Source organism: Chelonoidis abingdonii, chromosome 4, assembly GCF_003597395.2.
Source record: "Chelonoidis abingdonii isolate Lonesome George chromosome 4, CheloAbing_2.0, whole genome shotgun sequence".
Lineage (NCBI taxonomy): Eukaryota > Metazoa > Chordata > Testudines > Testudinidae > Chelonoidis > Chelonoidis abingdonii.
Genome location: NC_133772.1, coordinates 66,921,776 through 66,940,374, shown reverse-complemented (window position 1 = coordinate 66,940,374; position 18,599 = coordinate 66,921,776). Strand labels below are relative to the sequence as shown.

The 18,599-nt window shown below is 40.1% G+C and overlaps 1 protein-coding gene across 3 annotated transcripts; it reads right to left on the bottom strand.

Annotated features, from left to right (window-relative positions):
* Window positions 1-184: 184 nt before the first annotated feature.
* On the bottom strand, window positions 185-17,956 carry E2F8 (E2F transcription factor 8). Of its 3 annotated transcripts, none has more exons than XM_032788849.2 (13): window positions 17,592-17,956; window positions 15,170-15,442; window positions 14,579-14,735; window positions 13,639-13,941; window positions 13,212-13,373; window positions 10,993-11,130; window positions 10,564-10,776; window positions 8,842-8,929; window positions 8,068-8,575; window positions 5,747-5,962; window positions 4,527-4,659; window positions 3,651-4,042; window positions 185-1,866 (listed from the first exon to the last, which is right to left on the bottom strand). In XM_032788849.2, the coding sequence occupies exons 1-13, from the start codon at window positions 17,670-17,672 to the stop codon at window positions 1,678-1,680; spliced, it is 2,853 nt and encodes a 950-aa protein (XP_032644740.1). In that variant the 5' UTR covers window positions 17,673-17,956; the 3' UTR covers window positions 185-1,677. The 3 variants fall into 3 exon arrangements, with proteins under 3 accessions (XP_032644740.1, XP_032644741.1, XP_032644742.1); XM_032788850.2 differs by having other exon boundaries at window positions 8,842-8,926; XM_032788851.2 differs by lacking the exon at window positions 5,747-5,962.
* Window positions 17,957-18,599: the final 643 nt, after the last annotated feature.

Here is an 18,599-nt window from a genome sequence, read left to right as displayed (position 1 = left end):
TTGGTGTTTTAGCCCTGTGGATCCTCCCCTTAGGCTGGGGGGAGGTCCTTTAGAAGTGGGCGGGCTTCGCCCGCCCACCCCTGGGATGCCAATAGGCTAACATACCTGTTTCTCAGTACTTTACTGTAGCCATCTGGCCTTGCCCCATCACAATATATAGAAATATATATCTTCCTACTGTATTTTCCACTTCCTGAAGCCGATGAAGTGGGCTATAGACCACGAAAGCTTATGCTCAAATAAATGTGTTAGCCTCTAAGGTGCCACAAGTACTCCTGTTCTTTTTGCTGATTTATAGTGGATTATGAAATTTGGAGAGTGCCCCAGTTTGTAGTGTGCCCCAGCTGCAAACTTCTCAGAGGTTAGTAGAGGAAGAAAGTAGGTCGTTGGCCGCAGTGTTTCAGTTTGGTCTACAAAAAGTTCTTCAGGTTAATGGGGAAGAGGGTTCTGTCCTGAAGCAAATTTGTATTTATTCCCACCGCCCCCCAAAAGGGTATTAAAGAAAAGATGTTTTGTTTTGTTTTTGGCTTCCCAGCTTCCTTCCCACTTGTGAAATTTCAATGACAAGAGCCTCATACTGCTAGAGAGGCAGAGAGCCCAAGAGTTCTGCCTCTCCACTAACCCATTCCAGCTCTAAGAGCCAGTGAACTGTCTTGTTTCTCCCCCTACTATTTGGAAAATCCAAATAAAAAAAATCATCAGCAAAACCAAAATTCCCACATAAAATTTCAGTTTTGCAAAAAGGCCATGGTTTGTTGGAAAAATCATTCCAATGACAAATTTTCAACCAGCTCTAGTGGTTGAACCTGAAACCATACCAAACTCTACCGTTTTGACTGTTTTCCTTTGAGTTCAATAGTTAATGTGAATTCAAAACATAAAGGGCACCAATATTTACACCCACAGTTATTTGCAAATGCAAAACTATGAGGGCAGTATAAAAAAGTCTGTCTCATATCTATAAGATATCTGCCTTCTGATGAAGATACTATTTTCCTCTTCCTATAATGCAAATTAATAGCAAGATGCTCTTACCACAGAACAACATAAAAAAGATCTTGACATACAATGTGTAAGTTACTGTGGTTATTTCATTTGATTAAACAATACTCTTACCACTTAAATTTGGAAAGTTTAGCCTTAAATTTAATGTGAACGAACTGACTAAAAATACATTATAAATAATTCTTAATTTAAATACTTGATTACCTTTTTTTGACTAACTTTACAAGATCATTATTGAAAGAACGCAGGAGTAAAAAGAAAGAAAATATTTAACTATAGCCTTTTCTATTTAAAAATACAATATATTACATGCGCACAGTACTTTCATTGTGCAAAACATGTACTGATACTGTGTGGTATTGTATTTACTCAGTTTGCTTTGTACTGTTTGCTCTGTACTGTTATGAAGAGTAAAACAGACAATAGGTACACGGTTGTAATGCTTTAAACAAGTCATTTGCAGAAATTAATGGACATTAGTTGCTTTTATAAAAAAGAGCCAATTTTAATCCTAAGCACTACATAAGGCTTTTCCAGTACTGAGGACTTCTTAATGCATTTACAATTTGTTTCCAGGGGATAAATCTTCCAAATCACAATGGTTAGATGCATGCAAGATGTTGTACTGGAAAAATATATCCACAAAACAAGTTTAACAGCCAGACATCCTGGTCAAAGTTGGTCCTCTGACACTTCAAGTTTTCTTTGTGGGGCAAACAAGTTTCCCCGTGAAATTCCATCCACACCATCTGAATCTGCAGGAGATGAAGCAAAACTAGAAATTGCATTCGGCCCTCCAGGCGTACGGAAAAAATTTTCAGTCACTGGCTGTGGCTCTTTGGGTTTCACTGGAACAGTAGTCTGATTGGAAGAGAAAAGAACATTTGTTTCATTAAAGGCACATAAAACTAGAAAGAAACGTAAAGCTAGAATTTTGAAAAACCTTGTAAGACTTCATAAAAACAATCTGACTATTCTGACACTCTCAGTATATTTGAAAGAGTGTATTTATACCTGTCTTATAAGAGTGTCATTTGTCCCTTCTAATCCCATGTATTATTTATAGAGCAAAGATTTATGAACACCCCTTAGGCAACATGATGTCCTGCAAAACATGCAGACTAAGTCTGCTCTCAGATTAACTATGCATATTACCCTACTCCATGGATTAGTGCATATCTGAGATAGAACCAGGAGCTGAAACTTAACATTAAGTACATCAACAACAACAACAACATGAGAGGAATAAGAGTTCAAGGAGAAAGAAAAAGAAAGTAAAATGGAAAATTTCCTTTTTTTGGCCTTGATAAATGCCACCTTGTCCTCTCAAGGTCATTCAAAACTGCTATTGCTAAAATGTCTTGTGTCCTTGCTAAACCTCACTCTTTACATTCCCCCAACTGGATCCGTGTTCTTTACAACAAACAAGTTCTTTGTCTGTCCCTTAAAGACTCCTCATGGCTTAGTCCCACCCTACCTACCAAGGTATCGAGTTAACTCCTCCATCTATTCTAGCAATCAGGGTGGATAAAAGTCTATTAACAATTAAAAACAGTTTATTTAAATAAGATTCTTTTTATTAAAGTTTATAATACAAATTTAATTTTTAAAAATAAATCATATATTAAAATCATTTAAAATTAATTTTAAAAGTAATGTACGCTGCCAAGTTTTAAAGAGTCAAACCACTGAACTGCTGAAAGTCACCCCTAAGCAGCTGGACTCAGTTTATTGAAACGCTATCCCAGCTTTTGACAGTTGTAGGTGCAGAGAGAACATTTTCTTCATATCAGTTCATTGAACTAAATTAGTTCAATGATTTGTTCATTCAAAATAAAGAAACCAATTAGGAGTTGAAAAAACAGAAAAGCCTGTTTCATCAATCTATGTGTAAATATTAGATATAAGAGCATGAGATCTACTAATCAGAAAATCTTGAGGGACATGGTGACCAGAAACAATCAGTTCAATTCTCTAACTACAGATACTTTGTTAATGGATCAGTTAGTTTTAACTGGCAAAATGTTTTAATAAACTTTGATAAACGTTTTTACTTATGTTTCCAACACATTGTTGTTAGTTAAATAAAACTACCTTAAAACAAATTAAAGTGCTCTTTCGTGCTTTTTAATTTACTTTCAAATTTCCAAGTTTGACACTAATCGCAATTACAAAAATTAATCACCTAGTAAATAAGGAATACCTCATTCCCCATTTCTTAACAAATAAAACGTAAAAATTAAGAGTCTGAATAATGGTAAGTTAAGCTATACAATATAGCTTTAATATGTATAGATATAGTGTACCCTGCTGGGTAGCAGACAAACACCAAACTTCATGTAAAGGTTATATTTAGTTGCAAATCAACAAGTTTTAACTAATGAGAATCAATCTTGCAACAAATGCACAATAAGATTAAAATCTATTATTTAAATAAAGTTTTCCTGATTTCTGATTTAAACCATGATTAAAACTGGTGATTTAAATTGCTTTGATTTAAATCAATCCACCCCCTTAGCAATAATACCAATCTTTATTGTGCATTACTCAAATTTTCCTTGATTGTGGCTTTTAGGCACTACTATACTATAAATAATATCTAACTTAAAATAAGATGGAAAACTTTTATTTGACAGTTATCTTACCTGCTGTAAAGGAATTACTGCACCTGATTTTCCATTTAAGTCACACTCGGTTATCTGTGATTCATTTTTAAACACTCTTCCTTGTTGCAAGCTCACATTCTCTGAAACAGTACTAACATGCTCTGGTTTTGGAGAGATTGGCACTGGTTGAAGCACAGGATTTGGAGAAACTTGCACACCAGCAGGTATGAGTCCTAAGTGCTGTAGTGTAAAGTTCAGGATTGAAGAGCTTGGGTTTTGGACAGGATTGCTATGGCTTGAATTAAGACACGAGCAATTTACTAAAGGTGCAGCAGCTATAGAAGATGGTGATACTATAAACTTCAAGGGTGTGACATGAAAAGCAGGAATATTAACTGCTGTAAATTCGGAAGTTGTCACTGGAACAACACCTATAAAAGAAAAATGAGGTGGAAATTAAAAATCAACCTTTAACAGATGAGGGGTTTGTCTACACTGCAGTAAAAGACCTGTGGCAATGAGTCTCAGAGCTCAAGTACATTGACTCGGACTCAGGCTAGGGGACTAAAAATAGCAGTATAGACATCCCAGCTTGAGTTGTAGCCCAGGCTCCAAAGCCCTATGAGGAGGGAGGGTTTCAGAGGCCAGTCTCCAGCCCGAGCCCAACTATCTACACTGCTAGTTTTTTTTTCCTTGCAGCCTGGGCCCCGCAAGACTGGATCAGTTGACCTGGGCTCTGAGACTCCCTGCTGTGGGTTTTTTATTGCACTGTAGATACACCTTGGGATTCCGACAGGTGAAATCCATCCCCGGTAAAGGTTCACTGATTTCTGTTGGGTGAAATTGGTCCACAATGCTCAAAACCAGAGAACTTAAATGTATATAAATACTTAAATATTGTGTATATATACACACCTGCAATGGGTGAACTGTAGGTCATGTGTGGCAGCGAACATATCCCAGACTTTTCCTTGTTAGAAAATATGGCTTCGTTGCCATGTTGCGTGCACTGAGCAAGAGGAATAATATACCCTGAAGGAAACAAGGTCTGAAAAAGAAAGGATAATCTTTTTGTACAGGTGCAATAAGAAACATATTCACGATGTGTTTCTCAAGGGATAATTTTTATTCCACAAGAAAGCCCTTATTTTTCACTCTCCCCACCTTCTAGGTCCTATGCTGCATCCATTTCTGTTGACCGACTTCTGCCAGAGGCGTGGACAACACCCCCTCAAACCCAGATCTTTAGTTGGCGGCAATCTCTATTATGTAACTCAAAGCCCTCCTCTCCTCAAGAAGTAAGCGTGCTGCATTTCTGTTAACCTCCAATTCGGCCAGACATGTTTTTAGAGCAAATTTTGACAGTTTTTTTGAATGCACAATTAGACAAACCAGAGTCTGGACTCAGATGGCAACATCATTCCATTCTCAAGTCAGATGAGACTTTTGATGCAAGAGTCCAACATAAGTAAAATACTTTTTTGATATAAAAGTTTTTGTGCCAAGAGAACTCACATATCAGCCCAGACACAGATAAACACATGAATGATGAGATTCACTTGCAAATGAGTAAGAAAGCAAACAAACAAAAGTAGATTGCTCATTTATTCTGGCACGGGGTTTATAAACATTTCATGTTCTATTAAGAAATATACTATATTAAAAAAAAAAAAAAAAAGGGGGAACCAGGTTTTAGAATTACAATATCTCACTATATGTCAATGCCATTCAATTTGAGCATTGTTCCATGCTGTTCAATCAAAAATTTTAGAAGTTAAGACTATAAGAAGTTTTTGGATTAGTCACATGAGAATTCACATGCTTTTACTATAAACCAAATAAACCTTTGAAATTAAGCATAAGAGGAAAATTAAAGACTTTCCAGCAGAATTTCTAATGAAATCAACTTATCAGATAAGCCACCTCCATTACAAATATTGCTGAAGTCTTTTCTACCTCCCCTGTTTGTGTGCCTAATACAGTAGAGTCCTATAAGAAACAAAAGCTTAAGAGTAGACTATAGACCGAATGCATCACAGAGGTTTCCTGTATGTATGCTTTGACTGTTAGATTTCAGCTTCTGAAAGTAATAAATCTTTGGGAAGTTGTCCTTTTCCAATTAGTGGTAAGTATACCTCATGAGCAGGAACAGCAAATGCAACAGGCATCTCTGGTGTACTACTGGCTCTGCTTTTATCTTCTGAAAGACCTTTCCTTTCATGATCAAAGCAAAATTCCATATTTGGATCTAGTTTCTCAGATTTGTTCTGGCTTCCCTCTTGGAAATTATTGATTTCAGGCTCCAAGTGCACAGCTTTAGAAGATGGTCTTTCACCCTTAAGAGAATCTCCCTGAAAAATTATGTAGTACATACAAACAAAAAAACAAAGACATTTTAAAGATGGGGTTTAGATATCTATAGTAAGTGTAATTAAGAAGTAGATATTTTTAATAATGTATTTGCTTTCATTATATTAGATATTTTATGTCTCAAAAACTGATTTCATTCATTAAGCTTTTGTGGATACTACTGGAAAAAGCCTGCTCTTAAGGAGCCATAGCATCAAACCCCACTCTATCACTCTACGCTGTAGAAGCCTAAAGTACCAGCACAGCAGGCTGGTCACCCACCTGTGCCCTCACCAGCATACTAGATGTTCCTTGGTTGGGAAGGGGCATGGTTAGAACACACTGTACTGATGAGCTAGAGCTGTTCTAGCAAGCACAACTTAGAGAACAGCCTAAGGACTATTAATGTGCACTAGGAGGCCAAAGGTCATCAACTGTCCCCAGGATTGAGAAACAAGGGTCAGAAAGACATCCATGTCCCCATTCCCCAAGTGCACCAGCGCAGCTTACATATACCTAGAGATCTGGAACAGAAAGTTTCAGCTTCTTATTCTCTTAATAGTTTGGTTCATGGTATATAGCCCATTATATAAGGTGTCAGGAATTAATAACACTAGATCGCGGGTGAGTAAACGTTTTGGCCTGAGGGCCACATTTGGGTATGGAAATAGTATGGCAGACCATGAATAATCATGAAATTGGGGGTAGGGGACTCCAGCTGAGGTTATGGGCTCCAGGATGGGGCCATAAATGAGGAGTTCAGAGTGTGGGAGGGGCCTCTGGCAGTGGGTTGGGGTGTGAGGGGGCCCCCTCTGGCTGACGGTACAAGCTCTGGTGTGGGGCCGTGGATGAGGGGTTTGGGGTACAGGAGGGGGCTCTGGGCTGGGATCAAGGGGTTCAGAGGGCAGGAGGGGAATCAGGGCTGGGGCAGGTTGGAGTGCAGGGGGGGCTCAAGGGTACAGGCTTCGAGCAGCACTTACCTCCAGCAGCTCCTGGAAGCAGCGCCACATCCATCCTCCAGCTCCCACGTAGAGGCTCAGCCAGGTGGTTCCGCGCACTGCCTCATCTGCAGGAGCCGCTCCCACAGCTTCCATTGGCCGCAGTTCCCAGCCAATGGGAGCTGCAGAGGCGGGGCTTGGGACAGCATGCCTGACTGCCTCAACGTGTAGAAGCTGGAGAGGGGACATTTCGCTGCTTCCAGGGAGCTGTGTGGCGCCATGGCATGCACGGAGCGGCACAAGCCCCCGACCCTGCTTTCTGGCAGGAGCTCAAGGGCTGGATTAAAAGATCTGATGGGCCAGATGTGGCCCGCAGGCCATAGTCTGCCCACTCCTGCACTAGATACAACTCCTTGAAATACTTAAAATGTTATATCTCTACTTTTCCTATCAACATCCATAAAGCCAACAATGAATGCCATTCACTATGTGAGCTGAGAAGTGCTTGAACTACTCCAGAAAGACTGAATCGCATCCCCTAGCAGACAGCAAATCAAGTTACCAGATTTGGTTTTTGATTATACTTTTAAAATGCTCTGTAAACACTTCTGGGTGGGGTTATTTTTCTGAATCAAACTTTATTTTTTAAACAGAGAACCTGATTCAAGGTTCAGCCTTCCAAAGATATGCTTTGATTGACAGAACTATATATTTTATCTGAATGTTTTCCAAGCACAAGGCAAACTATGAGCAAAGGATTGATGGACATTCACTCACAAAAAAGGCAAGTTCAAGATTCACCCTTATGAACATTTGCATAAATCGGAATTACAGGAATTTGAGCAGCCCCTTAACTCAGTGCAATCTTTCCACCTATGTCTCTCCCCACCAACTTCAAACAAGCAGCACTCACTCTGTAAGACTGGTATGATATCTCTTTGTGCAGCCAACCACTGGTGGGCCTGTAGAACAATGTACTTCCATCAAGGTTTAAGAACATTTGTACAAAACTCATCCAAAGGATTAAGTTTCCACAATTGCTCCTGAAACCTTGTTCTAAACAATGCCTTTATGTATGGCTTTTATTAGGATCCTAAGCACTCTGTAACAGTAGGTCATCACACTACCATATTGAAGTAAAAAACTATACCTTTTCTTGTATTACTTACTGTATAAACATCTTCAAGACTTTTCTCATCACTTCTACATTTTTTAATTGAACTGTTCTCCTGTAATGCTTGAGATCTTTTAAGGCACCTCTCTGGTGTAAACTCAATTTTTGTAACTTGTCTCTCTTTAGCCACCAAGTTCCCAGCATCACCTTCACCTGTATTACTGTCTCTCTCTTCAGTGGTCATTTGATTAAATGGTATTTTTGAATTAGCATCAAAAACACTTGGAGTTCCAGTCACACTGGGACAGGGCACAGACTGTAATGTAGTCACAGTCTGGGCGCGGGAAGGATGCAAATATATTGCATATGAAATAGCAGAATGGGTTTGAGGTAGCATTACTGGAGAAACTGAATTGTGGATAAGAGGCAGGACCCCCAGTGGCTGAACAAGAGATGGAGTTTGACAGGATGATGTAGTATTAGATTCACATTTCAGAAGAGATTCATCACTAGAGGTCAATTTACATTCTAAGGTAGATCTTGTCAATTTCATCTTTAATTCTCTAAAAGGAAAAAACAAGAAATACACACTTAAATACATTCAGAAGTGCCCTGGTCATTTTATGTCATGACAGAAAAATGGAGTAACTTGAGGTAATTTTCACTACTCCACCCATTAAATAAAGTGAAAATGATGCTACTGAAAGTTATTGAGTTTAACAGTTATCGGTTGGCTAACTCTAGTTCATAATAGCTGACAAAATACACCACAAGCTTGTTGGCCCAATGGTGAAATAAGCTTTCCACTATAACACTAGTGTAAACATACCTTGATTGTCCTTCTAACTGCTGTTTACAAATTGCTGCAAGCTGGGCCATTTTACTTGGCAAGGATGATGAATTTTGATCATTATCTGCTTCGTGGGAAAAAAAAGCCATAAATAGAAGTTGGATTCACTTTTAAGAATGCCTATTTATACAGTTTGCATGGTTTAAGTGTTTAGTAACAGGGTATAAAGCCTTTCATCTCCATGTTGCCATTCAATTACAGTTCAGGCTGGATAGGTCAGTTGGATAGTGGCTTAAATTGGAGGCCTTAGTTCAGTTCTTTGTAGAGAAGCGTACACAAAAGACAACATGAGGCACTAATTAATACTTTGGCTGGCAAAGTCTGAGCCCAAGAACTGCATTTACATGAAGAATAAATGGTCATCTCAACTTTAAATGTGGCCCTTTCAGAAGGGGGCTGAGCCATAGTTAGGCGTGGCAGGATTGGATTTTTATCAGTAAATGTCAGGAAACGTTAGTTTTGCTGACAAAAAATATTTCCATTCATAATTAAAATGGATAGGCAAAGAAAGAAAAATTCTACTTGAGAACTTACAATTTGATTTAAGGACATTTACTTTGTATATTTTGGCACATGATGTTGACAATATGCATTTTAATGGTTATAAAGCTTTAACTGTTTGAATTTCAGCATCTACTATAATTAAATAATAATTCTCTGGCTCCCCAGTTTCCTCAAATGAGAAAATTTAAAAACAGATAAAAACAGCAAAGGCTGCTTAAAAATAATCAATATTATCAGTTGAAGTTATAAAAATATAAAAATCTAATTGTGCCAAACCTAGCCATAGTGCAGAGAAAGGTTCAGAATGCATATCCATAGAACATATTCCTAACAGAATACTTAAGGCTATTAAGCGCAACACTATAAAAAAGTCAAAATGAAGTTTTGTAAAAATTAATTCATTTTCTTCTTTAATAAAAAAATACTTGTGAAAGCACACAAGCTATGTAACAGGAGCAGGCAATTACAAATAGTGAGCCAAATTTGGACCTGGAGTAAAGAGTTGTAAAATGTTTGCAACTCTATTGTTGCACCTACTGAGTCCAGGTCTAGATTTGGTCCATCAAAGAGGGAACAGCTTCCTATATTTTGTTATATGGATTAGCTTCAGAAGACAAAGCAGGTGGAATCTGTCCTCATTATCAATCTTCTCAGGCCTCAGATGTAAAGCACAGTACATATATTACTAAGTGCCAAACTTCTCTGTTGGCTCCCATGATGCCTGTTTTTGACAGTATCAGTCAATCAGAATTTGTGTATGTATTTCAAGCATGCACACACCCTTTCTTTTACTTGAAAAGGTTAAACATCAATGTCTATTTAACAAGAGATCCCATACAATATGTTAATAGCATATTCATTGTTGTATGCACAGTTGTTATAGGCGTGTAATCCAAGGATATTAGAAAAACAAGGTAGGTGAGGTAATAGCTTCTATTGGACCAACTTCTGTTGGTGGGAGAGACAAGCTTTCGAGTTTCACAGAACTCTTTCTCAGCCATGAGGAAAGTACTCAGAGAGGCACAGCTAAATATAAGATCACAGGACAGGAAGGAACCTCGAGAAGTCATCTAGTCTAGTCCCCTACACTCATGGCAGGACTAAGATTGAACTATCTGAACTCACTCTCTCACCCACCATGTCTCTCTAATAGCCTATCCAGAGTAAGATACTGTAGTTTGCTTTTCAACTACATACTTGTGCTTGTTTTGCTGGGGCTGCTTGGAGCAGAATGGATCTTCCTTCGGTCACTTTCTATAGTCTTTACTAGCTTTATTAGAGATGGATGCCGAGTGAAGCTTTGCTTGCCTCTTGAAGGGAAGAGATTTTTTGAACACTGTTCTTTGGGAGATTTAGATTTTGCAGAATTAGATGAAATCAAGGAAGTGGTAGTAGTTACAGGTTTTGTATCTAAAACAGAAAATGTAAAATAATATCACATATAACCTGAACAATAAAACAGTTCTTTTAATATTTGTTTGGTGATTAGAGTGTAGGGATTATTTGACAAACTGGAAAAAAGAGCCTTTAGAGAAAAATTCCACTGTCCTTCAACCTAAGCTTTTCACGGGGAAAAACCGTCATGCCAATCAAGACAGCAGAAAGAAAGCAAAGTAGTACACCTACCCTGAATGCCTGGTAAAACCTCTGGTCCTGTCCATTTGAATGCTGGCTTTCTGCCTTTCTCCTCCGTAACATGAACCTTCTTGATAAGCTCAAGACTACTGAGAACATTAGCTATGTCATACAGTCTCCTAATTTTGGCTGAAATAAAACAAATATATTAATGAATTCTGTATAGCATTTCTGGGTTCATTAGAAGCACACTTTAAGTCATACTTATTTCACATTAGGCTAAAGATGCTTCCCCATCCCCCAACATATTCTTGTATTTATGTTACACAAAATCAAAAGCAACAGATGAGGTTACTCAGACTGCAGTCACTCATTTTGCAACTCATATGAGGAACTCTATTTTGGATCCTTCAAGAACAATTTTGTCTTCAACTAAGCTTTTTTTTTTTTCTTTTTTTTTTTTTTTTAATACCTGGGCCTCTATATTGTGCAAACGTGGAGAAACCTTACTCTGAAAGCCAGCAGCTAGGAATAGGTTGGAGGAGGAACAGAAATATCCTAAAATACACTGGAATCATCATTCACCTACAGAATCTTTCAGTACACCACAATATCCTAATTAATAATTTCAGATACTACTACCATGGTTTTAAAAACCAATTGAACTACCAATAAAGAGCTTGACTTCAACCAGAACATGTCCAAGTCAAGTTTCTCCCATTGCAAAAATACAAAGCCTGGCAAATCATCTACAAAATTCAGGGCTATCCTTGTTAACCAAGAGTGAGGTAATACATTAGTTATGTTTACAAAAAGATATCATCTCCCTGAATATAAGCAATGCCCTTGGAATGCTTTTTGTTGGACACACTAGTTCCTGGAGGAGAAAGAAAAAACACACACACCTTAATAATTTTAACATGATGCAGTGGAAAGGAAACTACTAACTGAAACTACTGAGACCTGATCCTGTCATTACTCCCCATGCCCGATTCAAACAAAAGCCAAGGGGAGTTTTGTCTGTGAACCAATGACAGGACTGAGGGTTTACAAATAAAATACCAGTTAAGGAGATATGAACTATTTGTGTATACACGGAATTAGAGTTGACAGAGACAAAATTTTAAATTCTGCTTTCTCCAGTGAGATTAACTACTGCTACTACTTCTAGAAATCTCTCTAGATTTCAACCAACAGAGCTACACGACCAAAATGAAGACCTGTCTACTGAAAGGACACTCAAATCTTTGTGACAGATGGTGGGGGAAACAAATAAAAAAAAAAAAAATTCATAATGAAAAAGACAATTACCAATAAGCAACATGATGATGTCATTTCACAATTAGGGCCCTACTAAATTCACAGCTGTGAAAAAACTCATCATGGACCTTCACAGTCATCTAATCTCCCCCATGAAATCTGGTGCTCAGCTGGGGATGGCGAGGGATGAGACTTCCTCTTCCCCTGCAGGGGTGCTCCTGGGGCGGGTCAGACCCACCTCCAGGATCTCCCTCAGCCACAGGAAGGTCCACGGTTCCAGCTGTTACCTCCCTGCACAGAGAGGCTGTGGCTCCAGCTGTCTCACACACACACACCCACACACGCCCACACCCCTCCAGCGGAAGGTTGCTGGAAAACCGGACATATGGTAGCCCATACTCTACACCCTCACTTTCGTGCTGCGGTTGGCGGTGGCTTTACAACTGAGGACCCAGCCAGCTGCCTTCCCCTCTGGCTGCCCAGCAACAGGGAAGAAGTAAGGGTGGCAATCCTATGTCCCCCTACAATAGCCTAGTGATTTCCTCCCACCCTGACTGCCTTTTGAGTCAGGACTTCCATGATACACCATGAAATTTCAGATGTAAACATCTGAAAATGACCAATTTAAAACCCCCTTGCTGTGAAACTGACCACTATGGGCTGTGAATTTGGTAGAGCCCTATAAAATAGCTTTGTTCAAGTCTTCCTTATATAATCTTTTGGTTGCCTCTCTTCAAATAGATCCTGGGGACCCCTAGTGTTAAAGGTATAATTAGTTCCTGTATAACTTAATTAGAAATATATTACTGGAAGAGAAAGATTCCCCTTACATTTCACAATATGCAACATTGTATATAGGATTTACAGTTTGCAAGAATCCCTAGAAACAACAGCTGTAATAGCAAATCAAATGGAATATTCCATTTAAGAAAAATCAAAAACAGATTATCAGAGACAAAACTTACGTAAATACAGACTCAACTGAGACAGCTCCAGCAGCATTTACTTACTTTTAAACTTGCTTTTATCTAAATCTTCTATATGGTCTTCTCCAATCAAAATTTTAGCAGCAACTTCAAGGCTCACTATTTGAGGAGTTGATACAAGAAACAGCATCACAAATTTCTGACTCATCACTCGTAAAGACTTGTCTTTCCTGCTGTTCACTGAAGCTGCACGGAAAGGAGAAAGGATTAAAATGTATCAAGTGACATGACATCTGAAATGAATGTTCTGAAAAATATTTCAGAAATTAACTAGCAAAAATGTTAGTCAACAAGAATCATGGTGTTAATTAAAACAGCTGAAAAAGACTGACACTTTTGCATAACATTTTCGCTGCATTTCAGGCTCTAGGATTTAAGTTTTGTTTCCCTATGTTTGGATATTTTTAATTACAGATGTATACTCTTCTAGGCATTAATAGAAAATCATTACCTGCTCGAAATTCCATCCCTGGGAGTTCAACAAAACACATTTCTGAATGCTCATTTGGGCCAACAGGTTTTGTCACTATCTCCTCATTTTTGTCACCATCTAACTCAAACTCATACTCTCGCTTCTTGATCATCTCAATTTGTTGTGTGTATTTGTTCTCTTCGCCAACTTTTTTCAAAGTCTGCAGTGTTCTGTTGAGATTATGACGCCCGTACCAAGCGTATCTATTTTTGGCAAGGCGGCTCACCATATGCAGGCTCTCTAGCACATTCACAATATCATATATGCGTCTACGTTCAACATCTATAAGGAGGAAGAATATTAATACATTAATCTTAAAATTTGGATCATGTAATATTGGTCTTAGCATATGTTGCTATGAAGTTGGTTTACCCAGTATTGTGATTTAAGGAACTATCATATTCTGTTAATATACAAAGTCCACACCAAATCACATCTTATTTTGATGTCACACTTGGGCAAGTCTTAAATTATAAGTGCAGCTAGAGAACCACCCCATTTCCCACCCATCCAATCACTGATCATACCCGTAATTTAGAGACCCAAAAACTGGACTCAAATTATTTCCAATAGTTGTGGTAATTATTTGTATGTTCTATATAATATATAATTTAAAGTTATTTTTCTTAAAATGTTCTGAAATAAGACAGTATGTACAGAGGAATAACCATTTTGTTAAATAGATGTCCATTTCAGACTCAGAAAAGGATTGTTATAAAAATGGAGGATTTCTTTCTGTTCTTTAGGGGAAAAAAAGGAATGAACTAAAATTAGTTTGAGTGTGCATTTTGAAAAGTTTTCATAATTTAACTGTGAAAATACATACCAAAAATGAGATGCTAGCTTTACCAGCATATTCATAGGAATAGGTCAGTACATATTTCCAATCATAAACACTGGAGTACACGCACAGACTTACTAAGCTCTTCTGCTACTTCATCAAGGCAAATATCACTATTCTCAGCAGTGCTGGGGTAATTAGGATATCGAGCTAAAAATTTGTGACACAATAATCCTAGACTTTTCTCTTTACGGCTTGGTTGAGATTTCTCATATTCATCTCCTGATAAATGCTCCTGCACAGAAACAAGGAAACAGGAACTCAGTGTTTTATGTAAAATTGCTAAATTTGACAGATTTACTGCCAGCGTCTGGGACTGATGAACAATACCAAGTGCCTTATCCTCAACAGCTAGTAAGCCTCAAAATAATAAAACCAGCAAACAGTGTTTGCTATGTCTAACAATTAAAATGGTATCACAAATAGCTAATATTCCAGATTTAAAATCTAAACAAAGGTAGTATATGTTAAAGTTCACTGAACAAATACAGATTCCTAGGCCAGAAGATACCATTGTGATCATCTAGTCTGACTTCCCATATAACAGAGAACTTCCCCAAAATAATTCCTTTTGAATTGAAGTATATCTTTAAAAAAATCTAGTATCTAGACATGCATCAAGACAATAGGCAACCCCCAGTTTAACTTACAAAAATCTTTACAACATACATGTAAACAGTGTTTTGTCTCTACGATTTCACTTCTGTCAAAAAGTCCCTTTTTTTGTTCTCGGTTTCTAATCTCAGGACTAGCCGCGCTGATCAGTATTTTAAGGTTAGCAGTGGGTGTCCATGGATCTCCAGGAGGCACTTCCTGAGACTTAGGGGGTGTTGTCAGAGGTCCAGAATCAGGCTGTATTTCTGTTAATACTGAATATGAGGTAGCTGACTGTTTCAGAGGGGTTTTCAGTATCCTTCTTTGTGGCTCAGAAGAGTGATTTTCCTGACCCAAAAATAAGAAAAATAAAATAAAAAAGTTATATCTAATAAAATCAGAGTTATGTCATATATAAGACTACACTCCAATACTGTTCTTTATTCTAGTCAACTACCAATCAGTTTATTCTCTTGGGTAGCCTATGGGCACATTTTGATGTCTTTACTCAAGTTAGGACTTCTATTAAGCCAAGGAAGTCTTGGCTGAATAAAGTCTGCTACGTTGACCCTGGGTTTATAGCATGCAATATGGCCTTTTCCAGCTTGCATCAAGTAAAAACAATAAAATAAAAGAACTTAAAATAAAACTCAGATTGACTGTTAATCCAACGCAAAAATGCTAGTTTACCCATTTTGGGGGGAATAATGCCAAGGATTGTCAGATATAAGTTAAAAACTAATGTTGATGAATAATGTATGAGCCTCCCCCACCCCCAAGCTGCCCGTAATCCCTTTTACTGAAGAGGGGTAGAGTGGGGGTAACTACCAGTAAAAGGAAAAGACAAAAAATAAGGGCCATGCTAAGGAATGGGCATGCTTGTTTAGATGTTCAACATTTTATAAGAAAGAGCTGCCTCTTTTTTTCATAAGTAAAGCTAGAGAGTTTCCAGCACAGGGACGATCTTCTTGCTATGAGAAATGAGACATATGGCAAATTTCAAATCTGCTGCACCACTGTGAGCTGACTCTTGCTGCAGGATGGAATGGCTTGCATCAGGCAAAAAACAAAAAAATCAAATACTAACTCTGATGTCCAATGAAATGTTCTCTTGGGTTAATGCTTAAGACATTTACCTATCACTTTTGTATAACTGAAAATAATATGTAACATACATATAGCTCGGTCTGTACATTTCAAGCTGTGCATTGTTTCTTCTATGTTTATCCGATATACCTAGGAAAATGGGGCTCCATTTTAACTGTGCCTTTTTGTTACCAATATACTATAAATGTTAAAGACCTATCACACCTGCCATCAATTTTCCTTTTTATTCCAGACACTTTAAAATAAAGTTTTTCAGACAGATGTTATTTTACTTTACAGCATGAGAATATATGGAATTGGTTTAAAAAACCCCACAACACAATATATTTTGGGCCTACCTCTGTAAGCCCTCCATTCGGTGAAGTTTTACCCCTTTAAATAGTGTTCTACACAAAGAGCTTCCAGGAATACATTCAATATAAATTCAGTTACTTAGTACAAGTAGCAAAATCATAGGAAAAAAGGACAGTAACTAAAGTGGGTTCAATGCAGCTATTGCAGTTTGCTGGAATCTGTGATTTTTTTAAAAAGTTTTATTCACAATTGCAGGGTTTTTCTTGTCGCCTGTAGAATCGAACCAGGAAAAACCACCACACGCAGAACAGTCACATTTGCTTTCCCCATCGAGGCTTACTGTCAGCCTGACTCACTATGGCGGGGCAGGATAGTTATAGGGCAATGCCAAGTGTTTTACAACAGAGCCCCAGCAGTTAAACAGTCATATTGGGCAGGGTTAACACATGACTATGGCCTGGTCTATGCTATAGAGTTGGTCGAGGTGAGGCAGCTTATATCAACCTAAGGATGTGAGCATCTACACTAAAATTTCACTCCTGCCAACGTAACTACCCCAATTTAATAATTCCATCTCCAGAAGCATAGGGCTTGTCTACACCACGGCACAAAGTCAATCTAAGATAGTAACTTCAGCTATGTGAATAACATAGCAGAAATCAACATACTTAGATCTACCTATCTCTCGGTGTCTTCACTGTGGTAAGTCGACAGCAGGTGCTCTCCCGTCAACTCCGCTTGCGTCCCTCGTTCTGGTAGAGCACCAGAGTTGACAGGAGAGCGCTCAGCAGTTGATTTATTGCCTCTACACTGCACGCAATAACCGACCCCCCGCTGGATCGATCACTGCCCCCGATCCGGCAGGTAATGTAGACAAGCCCCTAGAGTCAATGTAGTTAGGCTGTTACTGGCTTTCACCATCCCCACACTGACAGTACAAACACTGCTGGTGGGGACGCACACCGCCAGCACCAGGAGCCTTGCGAGGACACATACAAGTGATGTAATGACTATGGCAGCTGGATGCCCACGTAACTGAGGCCAAGCTAATTTTGTAAGGTAGCTATGCCGGCGCGGCGTCAGGCTCACGAAGTACCTTCTCCTCGGTGCCCATGTCACCCCCGGGCTCTCCGGGTCCGCTCACTGCTCCTGGGCCAGCCGGGCTGCGCAGGATCATGGAAGGCGCGGGGCTCTGGGCAGTGGCGACGGCATCGCAGCACTGACGAGCCCTGGGGAAGGGAACGCACCAGCCGGTGAGGCGGGCAGGAAGCTGGGTTGAGACCTGCAGCTGGTAAGCACCGAGCCCGGCCCGACAAGAGAGTCGGGACCTGCCCGTCGGCGCGGGGCGCCCGGCACCTGCCAACGCCCCCACCAGCAGAGCCCCGCGCGGGGGGAGGAGACGGGCGCCGGGATCGCCTCACACAGCTCGGCCCGCCGCCGCCGCCCCGCTAACCCGCGCCCTGCGAGCCCCAACTGCTCCCCCGGCCCCCGCCCGGACACGCACCAATCACCCAGCAGCAGCCGGCGGGGCGCCGCGCTGATTGGCTGCTGGGGAATGGGCGAGGTTCTTCCGGGATCCGGTTTAAACGTTTGGCGCCACTAACCCCGCGCGCCTGGTAGTCATCCCTGCTAGGTGCAGATGCGCCGCGCCCTACATGCTCTGGAGCGAGGCCCTGCTGGGATCTCCCAGGGGCCCCCTAACCGGAGGCAAGGCCCCTCTACCTGTGCAGAAGCTGCCGGGTGGGCCCCGCTCTAGCAGCCGGTGCCGCTCGCTGCCGATTTGAATTTAACTCGCTGTAAGAGAGACGCTTCGCCGCTTGCTTACCCAGAGAACGCTCCCCCCTCGTGAGGTGGGGTGGGGGACAGAGCCCAGCCAATCACAAGCTGACGCCCTACCCGCCCAGCCAATCACAACCCGCAGCCCTCTCTGCCACGCCCACGCCTGACCGCCGAATTGCGGCAAGTTCGGAAAGTTTCTTAGCCTGGAAGTTTGGCGGGGGCGGGACGCGGGAACTGGCGGGTGTGCAACGAATGGGGGTGTGTGTGTGCTGAAAATCATGGGGGGAGCACCTGTTTCTCTTGTACGCCCCCACTGTATGTGCAT